At 43.6% G+C, this 27,218-nt stretch overlaps 1 protein-coding gene across 4 annotated transcripts in view; it reads right to left on the reverse strand.

Moving 5' to 3' along the window:
• Hipk2 (homeodomain interacting protein kinase 2) overlaps window positions 1-27,218 on the reverse strand; it is a 178,295-nt gene that overhangs the window by 118,510 nt on the left and 32,567 nt on the right. For all 4 annotated transcript variants that reach the window (XM_059257609.1, XM_059257611.1, XM_059257610.1 and 1 more), the window contains exon 2: window positions 2,971-4,054. In XM_059257609.1, coding sequence (XP_059113592.1) covers window positions 2,971-4,054 — 1,084 coding nt within the window. The remainder of the gene's footprint in view (window positions 1-2,970; window positions 4,055-27,218) is intronic.

A 27,218-nucleotide genomic window follows, 5' to 3' on the forward strand; every position in this document is an offset into this window, starting at 1 on the left:
CTGAATTCTTTTCACTGAAAGCAATACAGGTTAACTAAATAATAAAATCTCACACGGCCCTTGACTTGGCACAGTTTTCCCTATATTCAGGCCAAGAACTGGGAAGAAATAGCCTTTGGCATCCTGAATTTGTAAGTCTAAATATAAAATGACAGCAACAGCCTCCATTTTGCAGTAACTAGAGAGCACCCCAGCAATAGCCACATCTGGGGAAAGCTGTTTCCCTGTGATGAACCATACTGAGTTGGCTTTCAAGGAAGGGCCAGGCACTCTCCAGAGAATATGGGTTGTCATCCTCCTTCTCTACCAAGGAGGGGTACAGTTCCCCACTGTCCAGGCTCCATCTTCCTGGATGGCTCCAGCAGTGTGCCCGTGGCTCCCCTCCAGGTCGAATGGCGAAAGGAGAGCGAGCAGCGGTAGATTTATCCTCACCAGTATGCAGAAGCCTATGAGAACTCCCCCTTTTTTTTTTTTTTTTTTTTTTGAGACAGGGTTTCTGTGTGTAGCTTTGCGCCTTTCCTGGAACTCACTTGGTAGCCCAGGCTGGCCTTGAACTCACAGAGATTTGCCTGGCTCTGCCTCCCGAGTGCTGGGATTAAAGGCGTGCGCCACCACCGCCCGGCTGAGAACTCCTCTTAAGAGCAGAGGGCTGTATGTATATCTGAATTCAGAGAGAAAGCCATCACTGGCCCATATCAGATTCCAGAGTGAGGCAAGAGCTCCTACAACTCAGGAATCGATCTTAAGAAGAAGAGAGAAGACCTGAGACCCATCCCTTGAATCACATCAAAATACAAGAGAGAGGGGAAGGCATGGCTGAAGGCTGAGGGTGGGGAGCACAGACAGAACAGGAGGAGACATGCACCAGTGCTGCACGCAGCAACTGGCTCCGTGAGAGGAGAAGTCAGGATGGGGAGGCCAGACAGACGGGGACTGCTGGTCAGCTTCACAGTAAGTCATGGTTGCTCGTCTGTCCAGTCTTCCTTCTGGATCCTTGAAGATGGTGTGGGAAAGCATATCCACCACCAGGCTATATGACAGGAGGTCTCATGAAGCAAGAAGTCCTGGGATTCTCCTACAACTGCCACATGTCAACCTCTTGAGGGTGGGTCGGCCTACTTTCTCATGGGAGTTTTGAGTTTCTTTTCTTGGCAATTTCTGCCTCTGTGGTACTGGTTGCTACTACTTCCAGGACAGCTCTTTGCCATTTTACAGCCCTGAAACCTTGCTTTCCATTTCCATTACCTCCTGATGCTGTGTCTCCCACAGACTGGTCACTGCACACAGCGCTAGGCTGTATCACAGCATGTGATGGTCCAACAGCACCCTGGACCTGGTATAAAAACCCCAGCTTCCAGCTCGTAGGTCAGGAAACGAGAGTATATAGATATAGAAGTTAGGCAGTGAGTACAAATCACTCAGCCTAATGAGTATAGGGATCAGCCCAGTTCTGGATTCTACTAATGTCAAAGCCTGCAGCATGCTGGAGACTCTGGGATGGCCAGGCCATGTTTATACCCTTGGAGCTAGCTAGCATTGTGCAAGGCCCATTTTAGAAATGAGATAAACACTTGTGTGATGTTTGAATGTGTAAATTTTCTTGCTAGAGTGTAGTTTGTGTCGTCCCCCACCCACCCCCCACCACCACCAAAGGTCCTCAGTTCAAAGAACGGTCCTCAGTGTAGTGATGCTGGGAGATGGTAAGGCCTAGTGGAAGTTCATGATCAGTGCTGTCCTTAGAAGGAATTAACGTTAAAAACCCCTGGTTAGTTCTCCTCAACAAAAGCTGTCTTTAAAGCTTGATCCTAACCTTGAACCATTATATTTTTTCCTATCTAGCCATGTGAGCTCTTATTCCTATGCATGTTCCCACCACTGTGGGGCCATCTACCATAAGGCTGTTGATAGCATCATGACCTTGAACTTTGAGCTAAATAAACCTCTTTTCTTTTTTTTTTTTTCTTTTTTTTTTTTTTCTTTTTGAGCTAAGGATCGAACCCAGGGCAAGCGCTCTACCACTGAGCTAAATCCCCAACCTAAACCTCTTTTCTTTACAAAATTATCCAGCCTTGGGTATTTCCTTACAATTAAAAAAAAAAAAAGTGGCGCACAAAGGTGGTGGGGGTAGATAATGTTTCCTGACATAAACTTATTATGGGAGGGAGCAACTAGCTCCAGGACAAAGATCTTCCCTTCCTCCAGCCTCTTCCACAGGAACATAATAGCCTTCTCAGAACACTGCTATCAACCTATTACCCCTCCCCCAACACCACCTCCCACAAACCCTTGCTTGTTCCAGGCTTCCAGGACCTGTTCCAGGTACCACTCACAAATCCTCTGGTCTGGCTAGGCTCTTCATCCTCATCTCCTAAATGAGTCTTATATTTTGCTACCCTGTGCCTGTTATTGGCACAGCTCTTCCTGTTCTAGCTATCTGGATCCTCTCTACCAAGAAGAACCTGACTTCTTTACTCTGCTCTTCACCTAGCTCCCAAAATTCTTCCCAACTCTCAATAGCAGCCCAAGAGCATTACTTGGATGCCTTCTCAGCTGGCTTCTCACTGTCACTCCCATCGCATGTACTCTAATTTTCCAACTACATGAAGGTCTCTCTTTCTGTCTTTAAAACCATTTATTTATTTTTATGCATAATAGTGTTTGCCTGAATGTATGTATGTATACCACGTATATGTCTGGAGTCCATAAGAAGGTGATGGATCCCCTGGAACTAGATTTACTGATCATTGGGAGCTGTCATGTGAGTACTGGGAACCAAACTGAAGTCCTCTGTATGAGCAGCAAGTGCTCTTAACTACGGAGCCATCTCTCCAGCCTCCATATTAAGATCTCTTTCTGGTAGCAACCACTAGTTATGTTTGTATCTCCCCCATGGTGACTCTTTCTGCACATCCCTGTGGATGCTACTGGACCTCCTGCACCCTATGACTATCTCCATGGAAACAGTCTTACCTGTAGTATCTGGATTGCAAGTAGGTAGAGCAGACGGCTTTGGACACGTGACTGGCTGAACCAAAGTCAATGACCTTCACTCGGTATGGCTGTCTGGATGGATCTACCAGCATGATGTTTTCTGGTTTGAGGTCAGCATGGATAAGACCCAGGCTTTTGAGTTTCATCAGGGCTGTAGCTACCTGCTGGAGGACTGGGCGAATGTACTTGAGGGGCAAGGGGCTAAACTTGTTCTGTTTCAGAAAGTCATAGAGGTTCTGCTCCAGCATCTCAAAGACTAAGCACGTGTGGTTCTTGTGTTGGAAGCACTCATAGGCCCGCACAAAGTTGTAGTCATCAGCGCTCTCTGTGCTCAGCCGGGCTAGGATGCTCACTTCAATCTGACCTTGTCGGGCATAGGAAGGGTGGTTCTTTAGGATCTTAATGGCCACAATTTCATTGGTGCCCCGTTTCCAGCACTTGACCACTTGTCCAAATGTCCCTCTGCCCAAAAACTCTAAAACCTCATAGGTGTTGGTCATGGAGCACAGCACTTCATGCTGTACCAGCTGATAGTCACCTTCACTGTTGGAGCCACTGTTTTTGGAGGTGGCAGTGGATGTGGTGGCAGTAGCTACAGTGGCCCCGCTGGCATTATTCTGAATCATGGGTGGATGCTCTTCAATGATCTGCACGCTGCTTGTGTTCTCAATCTCCTCACTCTTTCGCTTGAGTCCACATTTTTGGTAGGTGTCAAGGAGGCTCACAGTGCTTCGACGCATTAGGTTATGTGGTCCGCCGAGGACTTGCCCGGTGACAGAAGTGCTACTTGCTGACGTTACAACTATGTGTCCAGTACTTCCTGGGAAGATGATGGTCTGCTCGTAAGGTAGGCTCGGGTTTGGGATTGGCAAGGAGGTGCTGACGGTTGTGGAGGCTGGCTGAGAAGGTGGTATGTTCTTGCTCTGGCTGTATGCTTTGCTGTGGGAGCCGTACCCAGTCATGTCCCAGGTGGAACTCGGCTCTACTTTCAGTTTCTTCACACTACAGAAGGCACTTGATTGAAGGGTGTGAGGGGAGAAAACTTGTACATGTGAGGCCATACCTACGAGGAAAGAAAAAGAAAAATACATATTTGAGTTACTCCTCCATGAATAAACTCCATTGATTCATTTAGGCTCTGATCAGATTATCCTTCTACTTCAAAAGCAGCTTGAGGACCGGGGAGATGGATTAGTGGGTGAAGTATTGCTTTGAGGTAAGTATAAGCACTTGAGTTCAGATCCCTACAACCCATAAAAGCTGGCATAGTCACATGTACCTGTGATCCCAAAGCTCCCACAGCAAGATGGATGACATAGACAGGAAACTGTCCAGTAGCGCATGGACTAGCTAATCTGGCATATGCAGCAATGAACAACAAGAGACCATCTCTCAGGCCAAAGGAAGGGCTAACACCTAGTGGTGTCCTCTGGCCTCCACACATTTCTCGTTCTGCATGTGCACACACGAGCACATGTACACATATGCATGCATAATGACTTAAAAATGCAGCAGCTTGAAAAAAAACAAATCAGTTTCACTCAGAAGCACATTCTAGTCTCCTTGTTTGTAAGACTAATGGTTCCCAGGCTCTGCCGTTAGACCTACCAGCCTTAGCAGGATAGGAGACTCAGGAACAGAGTCAAGAATCAGATGCAGAACTGAGACTTAGTCCATCATTTCTTTCTTGTAATTATACTTCTAGCAGAAACAAATTCTTCATTCCTATTCACGTTGCATCTTGCCAAATCTGAAGACTGTATCCAGTATCCATGTAAATATTACAGACTTAGCTCCTCCAAGTAGTCAGTTTACCTTTCTCAATAGAATCTAATAGCCAGGTTTACTACTTTTTGCTTGTTTGTTTGTTTTTGTTTTTGTTTTTTCAAGACAGGGTTTCTCTGTGTAGCTTTGCGCCTTTCCTGGAACTCACTCTGTAGACCAGGCTGGCCTCAAACTCACAGAGATCCGCCTGCCTCTGCCTCCCGAGTGCTGGGATTAAAGGCATGTGCCACCACTGCCCGGCCAGGTTTACTTCTTTTAACAAACACATTCCCACAAAAACTCCATCACAGGGGCCTCTCATGATCTTCTGTGTTCTGAATAAGACATACTACCTACCACCTGGCATCCCGGTCATCTTGAATTCTATAGGGTTGTAGATGGATGATTTAGTGTTTAGCTGGCTTAAAACATGCATTGCCTTTCATACTGGTCTAGTAGCACCATTATGGGCTCCTTGCTCACCTATTTTGTCAGTCTGTACATTAATAAATTTCTCTAGAAAGTCCTGAGATTTCAGATGCTGGGGAGATGGCTCAGTCTAGACAAAAAGTTCACAATGCAGGCATAAAGGACTGAACATGATTTCTAGCATTAACAGAGAGAGAGAGAGAGAGAGAGAGAGAGAGAGAGAGAGAGAGAGAGAGAGAGAGAGAGAGAGAGAGAGAGAGAGAGAGTTAGGCATGGCTTTGCCCACGTGGCACTGGGGAGGCAGAGATGAGTGGATGAGTGGATTCTTGGGGTTTATTGGCAGCCAGGCTAGCCTTATTGGTGAGGTCCAGATTCACTGAGAGAACTCATCTCAAAATAATGTGGAAAGTGATTAAAGGAGGCACAGACATCAACCTGTGCGCGCACACACACACACACACACACACACACACACACACACACACACACACACAGAGTAGAAGCTGAGAGAGAGAAAGAACTATGTTCATACTGACATATCTACAACCTAGATAATCTTTCTGGAGTAGCTATATAATTTATAATTGTGGTAATATTGGAAAGTTTTTAAAATGTGATATATGTGTATATACATATATATGTATAAACACATAAAGGAAAAACCACTACAATGACAAGAAAGGGAAAACCCTTAAAGGTACAAGAAGAAACATATACCAATTACCTTCTAAGCTGCCTCTGATAACCATTTCGTGTGTGTATGTGTGTGTGTGTGTGTGTGTGTGTGTGTGTGTGTGTGTGTGTTCACGTGTACACATATGTCTGAGTATGCATGTATATGTGAATAGAGACCAGAGATTAATAATGGGTGTCTTCCTCTGCCGCTGTATTTTTGGAGACAAGTCTCAGTGAATCTGTGGCTCACCAATTCAACTAGACTGGCTAGCCAGCAAGCCCCAGAGATCTTCCTGTCTCCACCTCCCTGGTGTTTGGTTTACGGAAACTTGGCTTTTTAGGTGAATGCTAAAGATGGAACCCAGGTCCTCATGCTGTGCCATGTGTCATACTGAATGAGCCATCTTCCCACACCCACCACCACTTCTTACAAAAGCAGTTAGAAAGTGGACAGTCTGTCAAGCTTCGCTGATACTTAACCATCTACCTTCAGCTGCTCTTACCCCCAGCATTATCTAGAGTGATTATTTAACATCTCCCTCTTAACCCCATCCCTTGTCCGAAATCCTCCCTCTCTTCAGCAGATCCGCATCTTCTATTTTGTCCAGAACCCCAAGGTCAGTCTCAGATTCTGATAGTCTCCTAAGCCATATTCTCCCATTTTTCTCTAGAATCCTGTTTCTGCCATTCTTTTTCCTTGAAGCTATTGATTTTCTCAGTTTATTGGATAAAAGTCTTTAGCTGGTACTAAATAAGGTTGTCCAAATGAATCACTGCCCTAACCTCTCCCTCTGCCTTCAAGTGTGTGTGCATGCATGCACAAACTTCCACCTTGAAAGGCAGGAGGAGTCATGGCCCCTCTTCACTCTTTCCTTCTTACCTGTAAATCGATGCTTGCTGTACTCTTTTCTTCAATGCTCACTCTTAGTTCTCTCCCCCAACACATTCCAATACCATAGACCTGTGTTCATAAGGTACATAACTACCTAATTGCCTAATCTAGAGGCCCTTTCTCTGTAGCATCTGACATTGCTGACCACCACTTCCCTCTTGGTGCTCTTATCTACACTAATGTGAATCTGTAACTGCCTACCTCCTCCCCATGGCTAATTACACAGGGTTAAGGCAGTTCCTCCTCTTCTTCCTTTACAATGCTGATACTTCCAGTATTCTGTTTCCTCTGGAAGGCATCATTCATTCAGACAGTTTAAGCAGTCATCTCTAGGGAGGCAACTCTCACATGTTTATCATGGGCCAAGTTCCCACTTGAATGTTCCACCAATAAATTTCTGTCTCCTGCTACATCAAAGATGATCTTCCAAAGCTGAACTTCTTGTGTTTTCCCAAAAACATAGCCATCTAATCCTGCATTCTAACATTTCCATTTCTGTTAATAAAGTATTTATCTAGTTACCTGGTTCCCAAACTGTGGATTTACCCTGATAAGTCTTCATTACCTCAACAGGCAAAAGATACTCAGTCTTGATAGATTCCTCCTTCCTTTAAAATGGCGGGTTTTTTTTTTTAATTAAAAAGTATTTAAATAACCATATAGGGCAAAATGTCTCTTGTATCCAACTCTTTAATTCCTGTTCTTTTTGCCACTCCCAAGTTGAAATTATTACTTTTTCCTTTTTTTCCCTCCAAGACAGAGTTTCTCTGTGTAACAGTCCCTGGCTGTCCTGGAACTACTTTGTAGACCATGCTATCCTTGAACTCATAGAGATCCCTCTGCCTCTGCCTCCCAAGTGCTAGGATTAAAGGCCTAGCACCAACACCCAGCTGAAATTATTACTTTTCAAAAGGAATCCTAAAGTAAATATAGGAACCTGTTCTACCTGAATGATCTTTAATGTGCCTGTATCTGACCACCAGATTTGTCTTACTACATAAACCTCTGAGCACTGTCCATCTGTTCAAAGTTCCTGGTGGCTCCTTAGTATCCAGAAGATAAAACTGAGGAGACAACATACATCTTGATTCCAAACACCTGCTAGCTTTCATCTCCAACCATTAATCTTCCAGAGGCCTCTACTCTGACCTGGTCCCACAAGTCTTCCTAGAACAGAATGCCTCCTGTACTTGCCTCATTCACTCTCAGTACATTGGCCTTCTGGCGTGAAGTCACTGCTTCTCTCAACTGTCCTAAAGATCATGCAGTTTAGAGCCCTATGCCTGAGTTTTTGAGAGTCTCATGTAGTTCAGGCTGGCCTCAAACTCACTATATAGCCAAGGATGACATTGAACTTCTGATCCTCCTGCCTCTATCTCCCCAGTGCTAGCTAGGATCACAGGTGTGAGCCACCATATTTGGCAAGCAGTTTCTCTCTTATACTATTTACATGTTTAAGTCATGTTTCCACAACTAGACCATATTCTAGCACCAAGAACTACAATTATACCTCACATATCTTTGTTTCTGCCTCCGACTTCTGCGTGTCACGCTTACAGTGCACAGTGACCACTGCTGACTGAAGACAGCCTGTGACTGCTTTGTCACCATCACACATATCTAAAGAAGCAGGCCTAACTCGAAATTAGAGGAGAGTCTGCCAGTGTTTCTCTATCCAAATACAGATTTCTAAAATGCAAGAGAGGGCCAAGTATGATGGTACATGACTAAACTTCCAGTGCTTGGAAGGCTAAGACAGCAGAATTGAGAATTTGAGGCTATTCTGGGCTACACAGAAAGACCCCAACTCAAAACAAACAAATACTCTAAAATGAAAAGAACAATACCAAAGCGGAGGCTAGTCGGCTCCTCTCCTGGGCTGGAGAGTCATGCTCTGCCTGTGCGCTAGCCTCACGTGCTCTGACTTCTTGGAGGCAGGTCTGGGTCTAACTCGAAATCCTACTCTGAATCTGCCTTTACTGTGACCCATGGGTCAACAGACACTTCCCTTCTGGTTTGAAAGCTGACTCCAACCTTGACCTGGGTACAATGACTAATATGTCTGTATATGCCTGACATGATTATTTTGGTTTGCTATGCAATCATATTTTCACCTCCTTTCATGTTAGTATCTTCCTAATACTACAAATATAGAAAGTAGCTATTTTTTATTTATTAGTATCACTTAAATATTCATATAGTTGTAAGTGCTATAAACCAGACATGTCCAACCTATGGGCCACAGGCCTCAGGTGTTCCACACCTGTGAATGTGGCCCAACATATTTTAGATGACATTTTGTTACAATGTCAAAAGTTTTGACATCCTTGAAGCAAAACAGAAAAGAGCAGTGCCTAGCTTTTACTACCCATCATCCCTGGAAAAGACTAAGCAAAATTAACATCTGGTTCAGCTTCTGTCCCTTGACTGTCCCTTGCTCGTCACTCTTCAAATCACTGTCAGGAGAAAAGAGAGGAAGATGTGAGAGGAGAAATAAGCTGATTACACACAAAGCTTTGGAGGCACTGGTCCCTGTCCTCACTGTTTCAGAAGTTCTTGGTGGAAAGGCCACATTGCAGAGTGGAATTTTACAAAGGGGAAGAGGGTAGCTTCTGACTTCTTTGTTATTGGGATGAGAGCCAAGGGTCATAAAACTGTGGAAATCATCACTGGCTGCCCTGGGTGACAGACGCCCAGGATTAGCAAGGAGACCTGTATGCTGGAACCTCCCTGCACCCTCCATTATGGCCAGCTGCCTCAGATTCTGGCTGGGGCTGCTGTAGTCACTGCTGAGGTCAACAGCCTCGATTCCAAGAACTAGACCTAATGTTTCCAACAACCTTTTTACCTTTGTTCTAGGGTACAGCTCATTTTCCTCTGGGAAGCAGAATGCTCAAACAAAATATAGCTAAAGAAAGTCATTAATGATGATTTTTTAAGCCCTAAAATCTTTATAAGAAATAAAACACTGGTAGTTTTATAGTTTCATTTTAAAATAATCTCACAGCCACAATCAAACTTATTTCCAAACATTTCTCCTTAAAATGACGTTCTGGAACAAACCTTCCTGATTAGTTTAGCTCTCTCTGAGTCAAGCCTACAACCTTTGCTACTCCATTTATTCAGATCCCTAAGGCAAGGGACAAGGAAGAGGGTGGGAAGGCCTGTGTGTTTTCTACTCTAAAGGAAGAGCTAAATGTTTCCTCTCATTTCTTGTGGTCTGACCCCTGTACTCTTCAAGGACTACTGACCTCCTGGACACACAAAATCATAATAGTAATAATCTTCCCCCAGAAATGTCAGGGGCTGACTGGACATTTTCAGTTTGATCCTATTCAAAATTTCAATCTCTGCTCCTCCTCTTAGGCTCTTAGAAGAAAAAGTGAATTTGTCCCTCTTTAGTGGGAGGATAGGTTTTAACTCCCTGGAGGGCAGTATGAAAGACCCAGGGAATAACACAATAAATCTGCAATAATTACACCTGTTCCTTAGAGGTGTAACCCATCCAGACCTTTCTATAAAAGTCTATAAAAGATAAACCCCTACATGATGGTTGTGCATCCACTGATTGCTGAGATACAGAGTAAAGCATCTACAAAGGAGCATTCTTACTCCCCATGCTACTGGATCTTGAGCAGGCCAAAATCATGAGCACGGAACACCAGCTCTTTCCATGGTACAGGACTCATGGACAAACTACCAGTAAAAGAGATTTATTTACAAATTAAGCTAACTTATATCACAATAAATTCTTCACTTCATGACAAATAAAAAGTAGCACCTATAAATCTGATTAAAAACAGTCAAAACAGAATTAAAGTGCATCATTTTAAGTAATTCCTTACCTATACAAAAAAGACAGACTGCCTCATATACCAGACAAACCCAGGTCACCCAGGTTTTGTGTTTTGATGGCCTGTATGTTTTAAACAACTGCTCTTTTTGTAGGCTTCCTCCCAACTCCAAATGCCCACTTTACATCAAAACATATGTACAATAATAAATCTGTGTTTCAAAACACTGTTTTCAAAGCATTTGCCTTGTAGTCTTTTATGGAAGGCCCGTATGTCCACAAAATGCTACCACACTCAGTTTCAACCCCTATTTAAAAGCCTGCACCCTTCTCCAGGTTTTAAATTACTGAGTACCCAGTGCACAGCTGGCTGTAGGAGGGTGTCTGTGAGGCAGGGTGAGTGAGCACCTTCGCCTGAGACAGCCTGATTATCATGGTATGTTCATTCCACTAACACATTTCCCATATAGTCTCATTCTCACAAAGTTGAAAATGATGAAGTCAGACGATGGGGTAGGCTCCTAAAATGGGGAGCATAATCAGACCGTGATCTGAAGTTCAAGCCTAGGTAACTCTGTGTAGTTCTTTGTCTTTCTTAATCTTCAAGGTTTAATGAGAAATCCTTATTTCCAAAGTTATAGACAACTTTTTCTGGCCTTCTGAGACAGGAACTTGCTAGTCCAGGCTAGCTTCAAGTAGGACCACCTGGCCTTGAACTCAAGTGCTGGGATTACAAGTGTTTGTGTATTATCATGCCCATCTAACTTCTTTCATTTACAAATAAGAAAAAAAAGATAAAACTCTTCATGATCTTGAGTTTTTAACCCATGACTTTTTAAGACAACATTTGTTAAAAGACTGGGTCATTTAATGTATTTTCCCTAACATATTTGCTTAGTTTCTTCATAACTTTTATTTCACAATTGGATGAACTGAAAAGTTGCTTCACATGTGAGTACATTTCCTTTCCATTTCACCACCCCAAATTATCTACTGGAAGATCAGACTCTGGTGAAATTACAGGGATAAGTGAGGGCTCAACTATATGATTAATTTTCTCATTGAATTCAATTTCACTGAATTTAGCAAAGCTCAAGAGAAGGAATTATAAGTAAAAATAGGCATCATTTTTATCAGTATTTAAGGTTTAATTTAGGCCTGGCAGATGTGAAATAGACTGCCACTCAGAATCCAGTTACAGTTGAAGAGCAGAGTCCAGATCGGGAAGAGGCAGCAACTCCCTCACTTCTGGGGATACCCTGACTGAATGAACATCTGATGGAAGGAAGCTACAATGTCATTTTGTTTCCCTACAATACAGAACTCAAAGGATTCATTCCCATACTTAACAAAATACCCTGACTTTTATATCATATTTTGCACATAAGATATGGAATAAGTTAAAATAAATCAATGTTAGAAATATATATCTACAGCCAGGCTTGGTGGCACATGCCTTTAATCCCAGCACTTGGGAGGTAGAGGCAAGGGGATCTCTGAGTTTGAGGCCAGCCTGGGCTACACAGAGAAACCCCATCTCAAACTCCTTCCCCTCAAAAGAAATATGTATCTAAATGGAAATTTTTAAACACCTAGAGTAGAGTAAATTTGTATAACCTTTGATAAACTTGTGATGATTAAATGCCTCAGAGGGTTGAAAAGTATTAGAAAGAAATTCTTCATTGATATACTTACAGAATATTCATAAATTGTAGTAATTATTCCATGTGTCAAGTCTGTATTTTAAAAGAATATGAAGCAATTTCAGGTTAGCCTATTTCTGAATGACAGATTTTCAAAACAGTGTGTACTAAATATCTTTGGGGCTTTTATATCATTTTCAATCAGAGGGTGTTTATCCACTAGTTGTATAATGTTAAATATATGATATAATTCCACCAGAGCAGTGTAGAATTAACCACAAGCTCTACAGAATCTTTTTCGATAATGACAGCAGAAATACTATTGTTGCAGCACTGAGCATTTGAAAAATAGAATAAATCATCATCAGATCTGTATTACAGGTCCTCTGTATAAAAAAGACCAGCATGGGTTGGAATGAAAACACAAAAACCATCTATGGCATCACCATTAGCTGGGCTTGGCAGCACATGCCTTTAATCACTTAGGAGGCAGAGGTAGGCACATCTCTATGAATTAGAGACCAGGACAAAGTAAGATCATGTGTGTGTGTGTGTGGGGGGGGGGGGATCACCATTGTCCTAAAGGAGCTTAAAGTCTCATAGCATCGTTAAGTCCTATGCCAATTTAAAAGGACAGCTGGCAATTGTAGCCAACATAAACAACTGCCAAAGTAAACAGCATAGTTCAGAGCAGGAATCACTCAGGTTATAGTCAGGCAAGATTTTACAAGATATGCGCAATGATTAAAAAGATGGATGACCTTTTGAAAGGTGAGGCTGGTGTTCCAGATCCTACTAGGAAGGTATAATTCCATCAGTCTCACAATAGGGAGCAACTAGCACTGTTGTCTGTCCTTAGGAAGCTTCTGCTTTGTTTGGAAACAAATGAAGCCCATTTGCATATCAGCAATACCTTAACAAACGCTAGGGCAATACCAACTGCCTACTTACCTAATTCTGGTAGCTCCAACATTCTAGAAATAATTCTAGACATTTGAAGCTGGTGTGATGCTCTCGCCTGACCCACCTGTGGCACATGTAGCTAACAAAGTTTTTGGAGACTTTCATGATCTATCTGCCTTGCTCTCTCCTGGACTCCAGGTGCTTACCCCTCAGGACTTTCGGGAAGGTGCATCTCCCTATCTACTGAACAAATGGGTAGATATCCTTAGGGCGATGACATAAGTTGCCCAAGTCAATTTGCTACTAGCAGGGTTGAGTTTGAAACTGAGGTCTGCCTGGGTCTCAAATTCATGTCACGAGTCAAGCTTCTGCTTCATTTGTTAGGTTCTTAGGTTAGAAGCATCAAACACGAACGAGGCCAGGCAGAGTAGCGATCTAAACTAAGGACAGAGCCAACTCCATCAACCAGGACAGATACCCACAACAATGACCACGGCATCTACCATTTCTGTCTCCTCTGGTCAGGATGGCATCTGAGAAAGAGGCAATCATCTCTTTGTAATGTACAATGGAGCGAGGACCAGAACACTGGTCTTGGTAAGAAGACTTAGACTAAGTGACCTAAAGAGGTTACATGGCAAACAGGAAGGCTGTCACAAGAGCCCAGAGGTGAAGGTAGGCGGATCTGAACTAAGGAACTGTCTGAGAAAACAGAAAGGAAGGAACAAAAATATCAGGCTTCTTCACAGAGAGAAAAAAAAGTAAGATAGTGACAGGTTTCAGAACACTCGGGCGAAGGATGGAGAAGAATCAAATACATTTGAGAGAAGCAAAAAAGTGGGTCCACAGGCGGGAGCGGGGGAGATGGAACGCAGTGTCAAACATTTTTCTTGGGGGAAAAGAGGATAGAATGAGTTTTTAACAAGTTGAACGCCAAGCACTGACAGGTATCTATGCTGAAATGTCCAGTCATTAGCTTCTACTAAAACATAGAAAAAAGGAATTGCTTGATTTAACTGAAGTCAGTGTCAGGAGCTGCTGGTGTTTGACAAGCAGTATCTATTACCATTGTGCAAAGTTTGGTGTGAGTATATGTGTGCGTGCGTGCGTGCGTGCGTGCGTGCGTGTGTGTGTGTGTGTGTGTGTGTGTGTGTCTGTGTGTTTAGGTAGAAAGGGGTGTGTCTGTGTATTTACAGGCCAGAGGTTGATGTCAGGTATCTTCCTCAATTGCTGTCCACTTTATTTAGGAACAAGGTTTCTCACTAGACCCAGAGCATACCCAACTCAACTAGACCGGCTGGCCAGCAAGCTTTAAGGAGCCTCCTGTTTCCACTTTCCAGTGCTGGGATTACATGCATCTGCTCAGTTTATGTGGATGCTAGAGAACTCAGCTCCTCATGCTCATACAGCAGGCACTTTACCAACTAAGTCATCTCCAGTCCCAGGCTGACTCTTGAATGAAGAGAAACCATTTTGAAAATAGAATGGAAACTGATAGGATGGCTAAGCCTGCACAGGATTAACCAGAAGGAGAAGAGGGCAAGGTGGCCCTAACCTTATTCATGGATAAACCAAAAACAACGGGATAGGTTCAAAATACTGAAGTACAAAATGTAGACAGACATCTAAAGGAAGGAGACTGCAAAGAAAGGTTCTTGTGCCAGAGACACTGAGAGTTACTGCTGACTGTGAGAGCCCAGCCCAGCTAGGGAACTCTGCTCAGAGAAGGTTCTCGTTAGGTGTCAGGAACAACAAAAGGCTGTGCTGTATTTATCAAGACAGAAGTCAGGTGAGAGAATAGGCAAGAGGTTGACACCTCAATGAAAATGGAATTCATGTGAGTAAAGCTGTTTCCCAGGAGAACCAACGTACAAAGTTGAACAGATGGTAAATAAAGTAATCTTTGGAGGGCACAGATAGTATGTCAAATGGTATGAGGAGGACTCCTGAGTCATGCGGAAAAGTCAAGTATGAAGTGAGAACAAACACAATCAGGAGAATGAAAAAAGAGGAAGAGTGGCTAGGTCTGGCTGGGAATGTGCCAAAGCTCCTCTTTCCCGCAGAGGTCAGAGGAAAAAGGAGGAGAATTCTCCTGGGAAGAGAAACATATGCCCCTTGCTTTTCCAAGAAATGTAATTCTCTTAGGAACTTTCAAAGCCTTTTACATCATCTGTCATAAGCTGTGTTTCTTCAAATTTTACCATAAGCTATGTTTAATTCATAAAACATCTTTCCCTGCTATTTGCAAAGTCCTTATACATTTACCAACCTATTGGTTCACTATTTGTCAAAATCAGCCCAAAATCTCAGTGTTCAAACTCACTTCTCTTTCTGAAAGTTGTCAACCTTGCCCACAACTCCAAGCCTCTCTTTTGCAACTCCCCTATATTGGCCTTGCATAAAGCCAATGTCATGCCAAGCCAGAACTTCCATATAGTGGATGCGTCGTATCTGTAGTCTAGAACAATTATCTTTACAGTGTTGGTGTTTGCAAGCAATCTGAATACTCTTAACTTGGCAAGGCCTAGGAAGGTAGCTCACAGACAGAGCACTTCTCTACCATGTGCAAGACTCGGATTCCATCCCAACACTGAAAATAGTAATGATACATTCCCAGCAGTACAACCAATCTGATGCTGGTGAAGTAAAGAATGACTGCTGATAAGACACACATGCTTTTCAGTTTCTACAATAACTAGGCAGCTAAAGGGAAAACAAGTTTGTAAAAAACAACTCCAAAAATTAAAACTAGAGTTGCGATAATGGAGACTTATTTAACAACAAACAAAACCCAAGAATAATAGTATGTTTTGCTTGAGACAGGGTCTCACTATGTAACCCAGGGTAACCTAAAACTCGCAATTCCCTTTTCTCAGTTTCCTCAAATTATAGGCATGGATCACCAAGCCTGGCCAACAAACAGAAAGCCAGACACTGCTAAGTACAGGCACCGTCGTGGGCTGTTGGATGGCTGATGACACAGTCATCTCACAGCTCTGGGGGCCAGAAGGTCACCATCAAGGCACTGGCAGAATTGGTCCCTTCTGAGAGCTGGGGGGAAATGACGTGTTCCAAGTCTCTTTCCTTGGCTTTTAGATAGCCATCTTCTCCCTGTGTCTCTTCAGCTGTTTTCCCTGTGCGGATCTGTGTCCAGATTTCCCCTTTGATAAGGACACCTGTCATACTGGATTATGGTCCACCATAACGAAGCCACTTTAACATGATAATCTCTGTAAAGTTCTAGCTCTAAACAAGGTCATATGCTGAGGTCCTAAGGGTCAGAAATTCTACATATGAATTTGGGGGCACACAATTCATACTGTAACAGTAAGTTTAAGAAGGCCAGAAGCATTTTACTAAAGTATAATTTTGTCAGGATGCCATGACATTAAAAAAAAAAAAATACACTCTTTGCTTTTTTTCCTTCAAAGTAAGATGTTTCATTTTGTGCTTTCCCTAAATCCTACTTAAATAACCTGCAAGTATATTTCAATCACACATATGGAAACAAGTAAAAGCAAAGTAGTTATACTAAACTAAGTTCTGCAAACTTACTTTGTTATTGTGCTTCTGGAAAAGGCCATAGAGGGGTGTGTCTGTACACGTGAAGAAACCACTGCAGTCACATGGGTATCAGGGACAATTGCAAGTGGCAGATTAATAGCACCAACTTGAGGTTCTGGGTTCTGAATCTAAAAATGTGGAACAAGTCTGAAGCGACCTGCATGAAGAACCACAAATGGACAGCTGAGTGTGGAGTATTGAGGATGGGAGGGTCCCTCCTCATGCTTACTTTGGTGTCAATGATAATGAGCCTCTGTTAATGAATTCTCACCTGCGACCTAAATTGTCCCTTTTGTCCAAAGACCAGTAGTTTTTTTTTCTAGCCTTGTATTTTGTTTCTAAGCAAAAATCTCAAAAAGATAACCTATCAATCAAACAAAAAAACAGCAAACAACCACAAACTATTAAAAAAAAAAAAGTAGCTGCAGTTCTGACCTCAAAACAGATGAAATCCATTGCAGTCCTGGCCCCCAAACTCCAGATGGCTTTGGCCCCAGAATGTTCACAATTAGACTGCTCAGACTTGCAGCAGGCTAGTTTCAGGTGCTGAGTCACCTGTCTTCACCAGTTTCCTCCCTGAGCCCTTCAGCCTCTCCCTGCCATTGGCAGGTATATTGTCCTCTGTGTGCCACTAGCTCTCAGTCCTTAGTGACCACCTCAACAAGCCGGACTCGGAGCAGTCACTGAAGAGGCTGAGTAGTTGGCTGGTGAGTCAGCCTCACAATGAATTGTGCTTAGAAATGTCTTATAAAGCACAAACTGAGATTCATAACCTGGTGGGCTCTTATTTCCCTTGTGAAGAAAATCAGATATCCTCAAATATGTGCTTATTCCATGCCCAGCCCACTACTGAGTTGTCTTTTTATGCTTATCTGGCAAATCTGACTCTCAGAAACAGAGCTGGAGACCTGGTTTACCATCCCCATGTTGGGTCTTACACTATGGTAAATTCCTTCCATAACAGTCTATTCATCAAAAGGGTGTGTTGAACTCCCAGTCCCCAGCAGCTATCTAAGAATGCGGCCTTCTTTGGAAACAGGGTATTTACAGGTGTAATCAAATTACGATGAAGTCATTAGGGTGAGTGCTAGTCCAACCTGACTGGTGCCTTTATAAGAGGAGGAAATTCCACATGATGGCACAGGCAGAAACTGAATGAAGCTGCAAGCCAAGATACACCAAAGACTGCACGGCCCACAAGACCCTGGGAAGAGAAGAAAGGGACTTCTACTTGTTGGCACCTTTATTTCCCACCTCTGGCTTCAGAAGTGCAGAAGCTTAAGTTTCTGTGGTTCTCAGCCACCTGGTTTGTGCTACTTTGGTACAGTAGGAATCAAATATACTCTGTACTACAATTCAGGGTGTATTTCACTGAAGAAAACATGTCTACACTCAAACTATGACAAAGTATTTTTAGTTACTGCAAAGTCACTCAGGCCAAATAGTAACTGTCCTTGTGGCCTCAGAGACTGCATCTGTCACCTAGTGACTGAAAAGCTGCAGAGGCATGCACAGCTTTCCTCCCACATTGTGATTCCCATTCCTGTCAGGATGCCAAACAACTCTTCCTTGACGCAAATACACTTGTGCATCATGACTGAGGCCTGACTTCAGAACAACATGAAGCCACACGAAACTTCCCCTTTCCCTCCCTGGGGATACCAAGAGCATAGACATCAGAAACAAGACCTCACCTTTCCTAACTTCAGCTTCTTGCTGTACTAGAAAAGGGGACCAGAACACAGGATCTGCTTTCAGTGCCACACCTGCTGGCCGCCTCTTGCCCCCACCTTCATCTGCACCCCTGAATACTTTCTCAGGTGCTGCCAGCTAACTGCTCACAGAACTCTGTGAAGGGTGCTGCTTTGGCATACTGAGGCTGATGATGGGAAACACATAGGACCCTCCTCCCGAGTCGTTCTCAAAGCAGGGTTCATTTTACCTTCCGTCTGAGAGTGTGACAATCTGCCACCCTTGCTGCTTTATGTGACAACCCTATTTGCTACAGCAGCTCTATCTTCCAGTTTTTATTCTCTGCAGAACTCTGCCATCCCCCTCGGCTGCTCTGAACTGCTATTTGACTAAACTCAGTCACAGGTTACTTTGAGGAAGCAGAGGAAGTATCACCTCTGTGCTGTGACTGAAAGGACGATGAGCAGGAACAATGGGAAGACAGAGGGGAAGAGTTACGGAAGGAGAAAACAAAAGAAAAGAAGAGGTGAGAAAATAAGAAGCCCCAGATCAGGAGCACACTCAGAGCCACAAACATTGTCATGTGCTTTGGAAGCTACTAAGTACAATAATGCAATGTGTAGCAATGTGTGTGTATTTGTGTGTGTGTGTGTGTGTGTGTGTAGATATGGAAGTCAGCTGGGATCCCTTACCCATACACCCAGCAGTCCATGCTCACATGTGCAAATCAAAGTGGGTTCTGTGGTCTTTTGCAAGGACATTATTATACTATGAGTCACTGTCATTGAACCTGCCCCCTGATGTTATTACTCAGCAGCTCCATTATGCTAAGCCACTTATCCCATTTGCTGGCAGAGGTGACTACTCTCACATGAGTCCCTGCCATTGGTATCTATCTTCCTCTCAGGTCATGGCTGAGATATCTGATGGTGTTCATGTGTACTGATGGGGAAGATGGGATGGCCTCTGGCAATATCAGCAAACTCCAATTTGTCTGTGCACTGAGCTCCAAGGCTTGTTTTAGATCATTTTTGAATCTCCAACATCTATGTCAAAAGCAGTTCTACCCTTATGAGCACAGCAGGCCACTCAACCTCTTGGTGCCTCAATTCCTTCATTTAGAAAGTGGGGATAATAACAGTCTGTCACAAGGGCTCTGTGTGGGTTGAACAATTTACGTGTTTTCTGTGTGTGCAACTCTGGCACACAGTAAACTCTAAGATGGTGAATAGTGAAAAATGAGGTGGGGGTGTTGGCCAGCCTGCCATGGTTCTCTAACACATGAGGATATGATGCACTAACAACTGGTGCTCGTAGTTCTCAGCACCATACCTGGCAAAGGTGAGGGGTGCAGCATGCTGTTTTTAATGAGTGGACAACAGAAACAGGAAACAATGAAATGAGAAGAGATCTTGTGTTGGGGCAAGTGTACAAGTGTTCCTCCCTCCAGTACTATTCCTGAAGGAAAGACAGGTTTAGTCCAGAAGACTCTGAAGAGGACAGGGAGACTTGAAGGACATAGAAGTTTTGGGTGCAAAATATATTTTACTTAATTTGCTTTCATGAATTTTGTGTTTCTTTTGTGGTTCTCAGAAGCATTATTCATGGTCACAAGTGAGACCTGGATTCTATGTGTGATGTACACACTGCAGGTTTGTATCCATCCTATAAACTGATCTCAACTTTTTTTGACTGCATACTTCAGGAAAAAAAAATGAAAACCCACTCCTGAGATATGCAGTATTTATTTTATAAATTTTTGTATTCTATGTTAATGCGTACTAAAAGCACAAAATAGAAACGTCTTAGAAAAAAAAATGAATGTTTAGATTTTTCCCCCCTGAATCTTAGTAATTTTTCTTGAGCCTTCCACTCAGAAACTTCCTGCTAGAACTCAACCAACTCAAGTCATCTAATGTAAGAGTTAGGGTTGGCAGTAAAACAAAAAAGTGGGTGAGAGGCATTGCTTCTGGTCCAGAACTTTGAAGCCTGTGTGACAACTGGTCCTCTTTCCCTGATTCAGGGGAGAGGCTGTATGGCCCGGGAAACTGAAGGAGGATTGAAGGAAGCGAAGACCTCACTGGCCCAAGATGGAGCATGCATGCGAACAATCTGTTGCCTCCATATATCACAACACATCTTAACCAGCACTATAATTTTCCTTAATGTTGCCATCCCTGGCAAGTATTATGTGATTATGTCTTGATGCACAAGCTGCTTACCCATCAAAACCAGAGCACACGTTTGTGAGGATGACTTTAAAACTTCTCAGTCGTTTAACCCCTTTCTTCCTTATTTTAATGTAAGAATACTTCAACAAGGTTCTGGTGTAAATAATGGAGTGGCAGTGGTCATTACAAATGTTAGTGACTTCAAGTATACATATACCAATTACCACCTAGTGGGTTTTCTGAACAAGTGGAAGATACAGGATTATCTTTAAAAATGCCTTCTGTTTGGCCTGGAAACTTTGAGGCAAATCACCTTCTGGTGACTAAATGAGAAGCTGTCTTTCCAACTGGCCACAGGGACTGGGCACTGCTGATCATAGGCTGAGTTCCCTCGGGGGATTGTCTGTTTTTATCCCATGCTGGTGTTTCATCTGAGAGGAATGGGCCTTTCTCATCCTGCTCCAGTTGCGTTCCTCAGCTCCATGATGCAATGGTTATCTTTTTGGTAAAGAATATTCAAGCTCTGACATCATAGTAATAATGGATATTACTCGCGGTATGCTCTCAAGTCCAGCAAGGCACATTCTGTACCCTCTTTATCACTGAAGTCAGCAATAGGTTTAAAAATAGCGTTGCTTACACCCCGAGTACCACTGCTTCATTAATAACTGAACAAATATTACTTTGGACTCCTAAGTTATATAGAATCTTGGATGCAGGATTTTGAGACATGGGCATTTTCCATTGCCCTAGTAGGAGTATTATGTTGTAGAGACTCACAGATCTGAAAGGAAAGAACCTTAAAAATCTATACATTCAAAAAAAAATCTACACATTTGGGATTTAACAAGTCATCTAATTTCTGCCTCCAAAATTACCAACCTAAAGTGTAATTAATGAGAAGATCCATAAGTTTGTAACTCCAATATATGAAACATACCAAAATAAAGGCCTCATAAGGTCATGGTGACATCTAGAAATAAGAGTCTGATCTTCCACTGATAAAGGAGCTGGAGGTGTTGGGTTTTGGAAGTCTTCCTCAGGTCCTTTAAAGGCAAACATTTCCTCTACAGCAGATGTTGTGCTTAGACCTATAGATGCCTTTTGCTTAACTTTGTGCTCAATGAGCGCCTTCTGTTCTCCTGAGATCCCAGAAAAGGCCTTGGACCATGGAGGGTGCCCTCTTGGCTGGATGCTAGGATTATCTTCCTTTAAATGATCCAGGTTCAACAACTAACCAGCCATTTAGAAGATTAATCAGCTTGATCCAGACTTTCAGAATCAAATAATCCTAGAACTTCTGGTCAAATCTGCTCATCCAGATCTGTTAATCTAAGTATTCTAAAGGCCATGGTGAATAGCCACAACTATCTGCTGAGTGCCTATGATGTACAAGCAATGTGGAACAAAAGTACTGCTTATTTTTTAAAAGACCAGCATGTTGTGTGGCAAGACCAGAAAAGTTAACTGACCACAGATGTTATGACCCTCACCAATCAAATGTCACTGACTCAGAGAAAGAGGCACTCCCAGTGGTGGATGTGATCTTTATACAGGAGAGAGAGGCCCAAGGGGAGCTGAAGCATCAGGGCTAGGGACCTCACCTTGGGGTGAAGGGACAGACTGGATCTATTTTTATTTAAGATTTATGAGTTACCTATCTCCCACGGGACCAGGGATGGTTTGCAGTACAAAACTGAGATGAGATGAAGCAGGACCAAACCATCTACAGGGAACACAGGGGAGGAAGCCCATGCTGACCACAGCTGAGCTCTTGTCGGGACAGCAGCAGACGGATTTGGAGATAGGCCGGTGTCTGAGTAAGACAGGTCTTTAGCACCTGGTTTTGATTCTCTCCTGGAGGCATAAAGGATATGGTAGAGAAGGGAGTGGGATCTCTAAATGGAAAATGGGTATGTACACCAAAGCTTGATGGCTGTTAGCATCACATCCAGAAGCCCACTGCAGAGGTGTCTACGTGTGAGGTGATAGGAGCCTATATAAAAGATGGTGCCAGGGGGCTGGAGATGGCTCAACGGTTAGGAGCACTGGTTGTTTTTCAGAGGATCTGGGTTTGATTCCCAGCACTGATATAGTTAGTAGCTCACACTGGCAGTTCCAAGGAGGTTCTTATGCCCTCTTCTGACCTCTACAGGCAGCAGGCATGCACAGACATACCTGTAGGCAAACCATCCATACACATATTTTAAAAAGAAAGATGATGCTAGCAGAAAGGTAAGGCCTAGCCAGAGACAGGAGAGTGAGTAGCTGTCTAAAGCCTTGAGACTGACGGCAGAGGAGAACAGGCTCGAGAAGAAGTGGCCAGGCTTACACAGCCACTTCAGGCAAAGCAGATGGAAGAAGAGGGAGGGCATGCCCTGGAGTTCAGGTGCCAGGCTCAACAAAGGCACTCTACTCTGCCACCACAAAGAGATGAGGCACCGCAGTGTCCAGTTAACTGAAGTACATCCCTGAGGGAACACAGGCAGCAGAATGCAGAGGACATACACTTCTAGCCAAGCGTCCATCCAGCCTGCCCTCATTTTCCAAGGCCAAAGCTGACTGGAAACTAAATCAGCTATCATCCTAGCCCCAGGAGTTCCAATGACCATGGTCTCCATCAAAGCTAGAAGACACTACAAAGGGAAATAAACACCGAGTCCCTAGGTGGGGCTGGACTTAAGGGGGGGGGGGGCAGGAGCACAGTCCTGAAGGGAAAACACACAGCAACTCGAGTCACAATCAAAACAATGTGCCAACCAGGGTGCCTCTGCTGCCCATGATCTAAAAAAATACATACAAGTCTGTGTTCCAGCTGATGGTGGATGCAGAGGAGGCAAATACATGGAGTTGACTCCTTCAAGGCAAGTTGAAATATCAATTCTGTCTTGTACTGTGCCCAAGTGGTTCTCACAAGCTTGGTCTTGGGCCTGTCAGCCAAACCCTTCCATTCTGATTTACAAATGAAGTTACAGGCTCCATTCCTACTCTCCCGAAAGAAACCCTTTTCCCTTTTCTGCCCTGGCTCAAATGATATGGTTCATACAGGAGTCTGGCTGATGTCTTCAGTGACCCTTACCTTGCTAAATAGTTTCTTTTCTAAAAACTGCTAAATCAAAACAAAGGGTAATGAGGATACATTCTAAAGAGAACTATAGGAAAGAGTAAAGAATATACATGTTGATGTTTTATTTCCCAGCTTTTACTCCATAAAATCCTAAAAATTGGGCTAAGGAACTTCCAAGGAAATGGTCAGCAGCCTAGGAATCTACTTCCCATAGCATTCACCTAAAATCCCAGGAGTCACCAGGACCCTTCTCGTGCCAGTTAGTTCTGGAGCGGAAACCATCTCTGCGGGTGCTTACTTCCCTGCTCATTCCTCAGACCAGAAAGAAAACCACTGGGAATGCTTCTCCACCGGACTGCAGGGAAGCAAGCTGCCAATCAAAGGCCAAGTGACAAAGGCCAGGTGACAGGCAGCCTAGGGTCCCGCCATTTTTCAGTTGTTTGAAATTATCTGCAAATAAAATATCTGTAACTGTCTAAGGATTGTCATTTATTCATTAGCCACTGTAATCTAGCAGTTGAAGCCCCGAGGACTGAACAAACACCACGGGTCACAGGGAACCTTCCATGCTCCCCCTATCACACCCCCATCCCCACACTGCTCTCCACCTGGCTCCTCTTTCCAGGGCAGGATCAGTGCTTGCTCCCTCCAGGACACACCTTACCCTCTTAAAATACGCAGTTCAGTGGTTTTAAAGAGAGCGATGTGACTGTCATCACTAATTCTAAAACATTTTCATCACACTCTGAACAGAAACCCCACACCCATTAGCAGTCATTTCCCATCTCCCCTTCCCACAGGCCCTGGCAACCACTGATCCACTTCCTGCTCTGTGAACGTGCCTACTCTAGACATTTAGTATAAATGGAATGATACAACTTGTGGGTTTTGTTGTCTTCTTCCTTTCACTTTGAGGAAAACTTTCAAGGTTCCTCCGTGCACATGTCAGCATTTGACTCTCCTTTACTGTCAAATGAGAGTCCATTGACTAGATCCAGTAGGTACAGTTTGCTTCTCCAGTCCGCAGCAGTGGACATCTGGATGCTGGGGCTTTCTGGCTCTAATGTACAATGCTGCAATAAACTGTGTGACCAAATGTTTTCATTCCTCTGATGTTTATCTGTATGGAGTGGGGTTGCGGGGTCATGAGAGAACTCTATGTTTAACCCCTGGAGGAACTGCTGCCTGTTTTCTAAATTAGCCTTCTGAACTCTCCTCGAGTCCCAACATACATGATTCCAGGCAAGACACACTGAAAGCAATTCCATAGAAACAGTTGTCCTCCTGTCATTATAAAAGACAGTCTAAACTCAGAGCAAGAGTCAGGGTTTGTTCAACTCAAGATAAATGAGCAAGAGAAGCTGTGAGGCAATTGGTGTCAGCAGCATGTCTAGCCTGTATCATCCCAAGAGCATGCCAGCACTTGGCATGGTGGTCAAGGCTGGCACAATGTGCACCAGGCTGTCAGATGAAGAGGTGCTCTGTGTAAGAAGCAGCTGCAGCAGGAAGCAAACTGGCATGCTCTCACTGTCCCATCATAGGTCACTGGTCAGGACCTTGGTAGAGTTTTTACTGTTGCTCTAGATTATACTCCTAAAAGTGCCTTCTGAGAAACTGGAAGAGAGGAAGATAAAAGGGGCTGAGAACAGTAATCCAAGGAAAGTGTTGGGAAGACTGGTGCTCTAGAGCCCTGGTATATCCCAGAGTGAATGAAAAAAACTGTACCAACATGGTCTGACGACTAGGGGAGAGGCCAAGTCCACCACCAGTACAAGTGATGATTCAGTGCTGGGCATGGGTCCTCTCTGAGCTGGCAGAAAGCAAATGCCAGGCTTCATGTCCTTCCTTTCTAGGCAGAAGTACAAATTCCAGAGCTAGACAAACAAGCAAGCTTTGAGGCTGAGGTGGGCCAGGCTGGTGAGGTAAGGAAGACATCCTTTCAACAGGAGAGAGAGCAAGGAGCTGTGCATCAGAGAGCACCTTACAAGTATCTACCCAAGAAACACTCGACTCCAGCACAGTCACTGTACCTGGGCCCCCATTCCTGTGCCCTCATTACCCTGTTCTTCTGTAGCGCTCCATTTGTCTCTCAACACATGCTCCTCAAGACAGGCTTTATTAGCAGGCCTGCTTTTAAATTGTATCCAAAGGCACGCTGACATCTCAAGCACATTTTTACCTGTGGTGGTAGAGAAAAAGGAAGGTGGCTTGTGAGCTGGAATTTGTCCCACCGTGCACAGCTATTCACCTGGCCCCAGCTAATCTGCTCTGACCTGTCATCCCTTCTATGCTAGCTCTAATCCCATGAGTAGCTAGCACTTTAGTACAGCTCTGCACTTCCATAGGCAGCCATACCATCTCCTGTGCATTCATTCTTCAGTTACCATTCCATACATACCCACTACAATTATCTTCACTGGCTTTGAGCATCTGGAATATGCTCAGCTTCTAAAGTTCCAGGTTACTGAGCTCAGTCCCTGATGTAATGAAACAAGTCACAGGAAACAAAGAATGCAGTTCCGATCTTACAGATCCTCTCTCATCTAGTCCTCACAGCACCCTGTGAGGTTGTCCTTGTCATCGGTCTCTCTGCAGAAGCAGCAGATCCAGGGATCCAGCAGACCTAGCTGCCCAGGATCATAAGCTGGCAAGAGGGCAGGGACAGGCTTCAAATGCTTCCCAGTCTGACTCTAATGCTTGTGTGTGTTATTAACAATTCAAATGAAAAGGTTAAAAAAAAAATAAACTAGCTGGCTCATACCTGAAACCCTAGCACTTAGGAGAATAATATGGGAGGATCAGGAGTTCAAGACCAGCCTGGGCTACATGAGACACTATCTGGAAACATAGCAAACAAAATCTATTCCCTTATTCAAACATAATGGCTATATATTCAAATGTGATGGCAATAATCTGTAGAATAAGCAATGGAGTAGGAGTTAAGAAATGTAGCTTCAAGTTTGACTTTATGTTGACTTTAAACAAGTCACTTAATATTTCCAAACATAGCACAGTTTCCTTGTGTGTAAAGGAGAGACAGTTTCCAAAGTGTGCTTAGTATCCTGTAGGGTACTAATACATATGGGGGGAAAAAGGAACTGGGATCAGTTTCTGAAATGCCAGGTTAAATAAAAGTAAGCTACTTTACAGAAGAACTTCATAGAGCTGTTAATATGGTTGTGTTCACTGTGAATCACCAAGAGAGTCATACAAATATACCCCATAGCCCAAATTTGTTTATCAAAGACAAACTTTTTTTTTTTTTTTTTTGGATTTTCGAGACAAGGTTTCTCTGTGTAGCTTTTGCACCTTTCCTGGAACTCGCTTTGTAGACCATGCTGGCCTCGAACTCACAGAGATCCGCCTGCCTCTGCCTCCCGAGTGCTAGGATTAAAGGCTGGCTCAAAGACAAACTTTTAAACCATACTCAAATATTTAATATTTTTATCAGGAAAAAAGATTGGAAAATAATGGATTGGATATTCCAAGGCCATCTTCTAGTTACAACAAAGTAACTTTACAACTTCGTGTTCTAATTAGTCAGCAAGTAGACATCTAAGACATCAGCTAGGTAGAAGCAGGTCAAAACGTTCAGGGATGCCAAGGTAGTCTATGGACAGCCATTCCTGCAATG

This window comes from Peromyscus eremicus, chromosome 3, assembly GCF_949786415.1.
Source record: "Peromyscus eremicus chromosome 3, PerEre_H2_v1, whole genome shotgun sequence".
Taxonomy (NCBI): Eukaryota; Metazoa; Chordata; class Mammalia; order Rodentia; family Cricetidae; genus Peromyscus; species Peromyscus eremicus.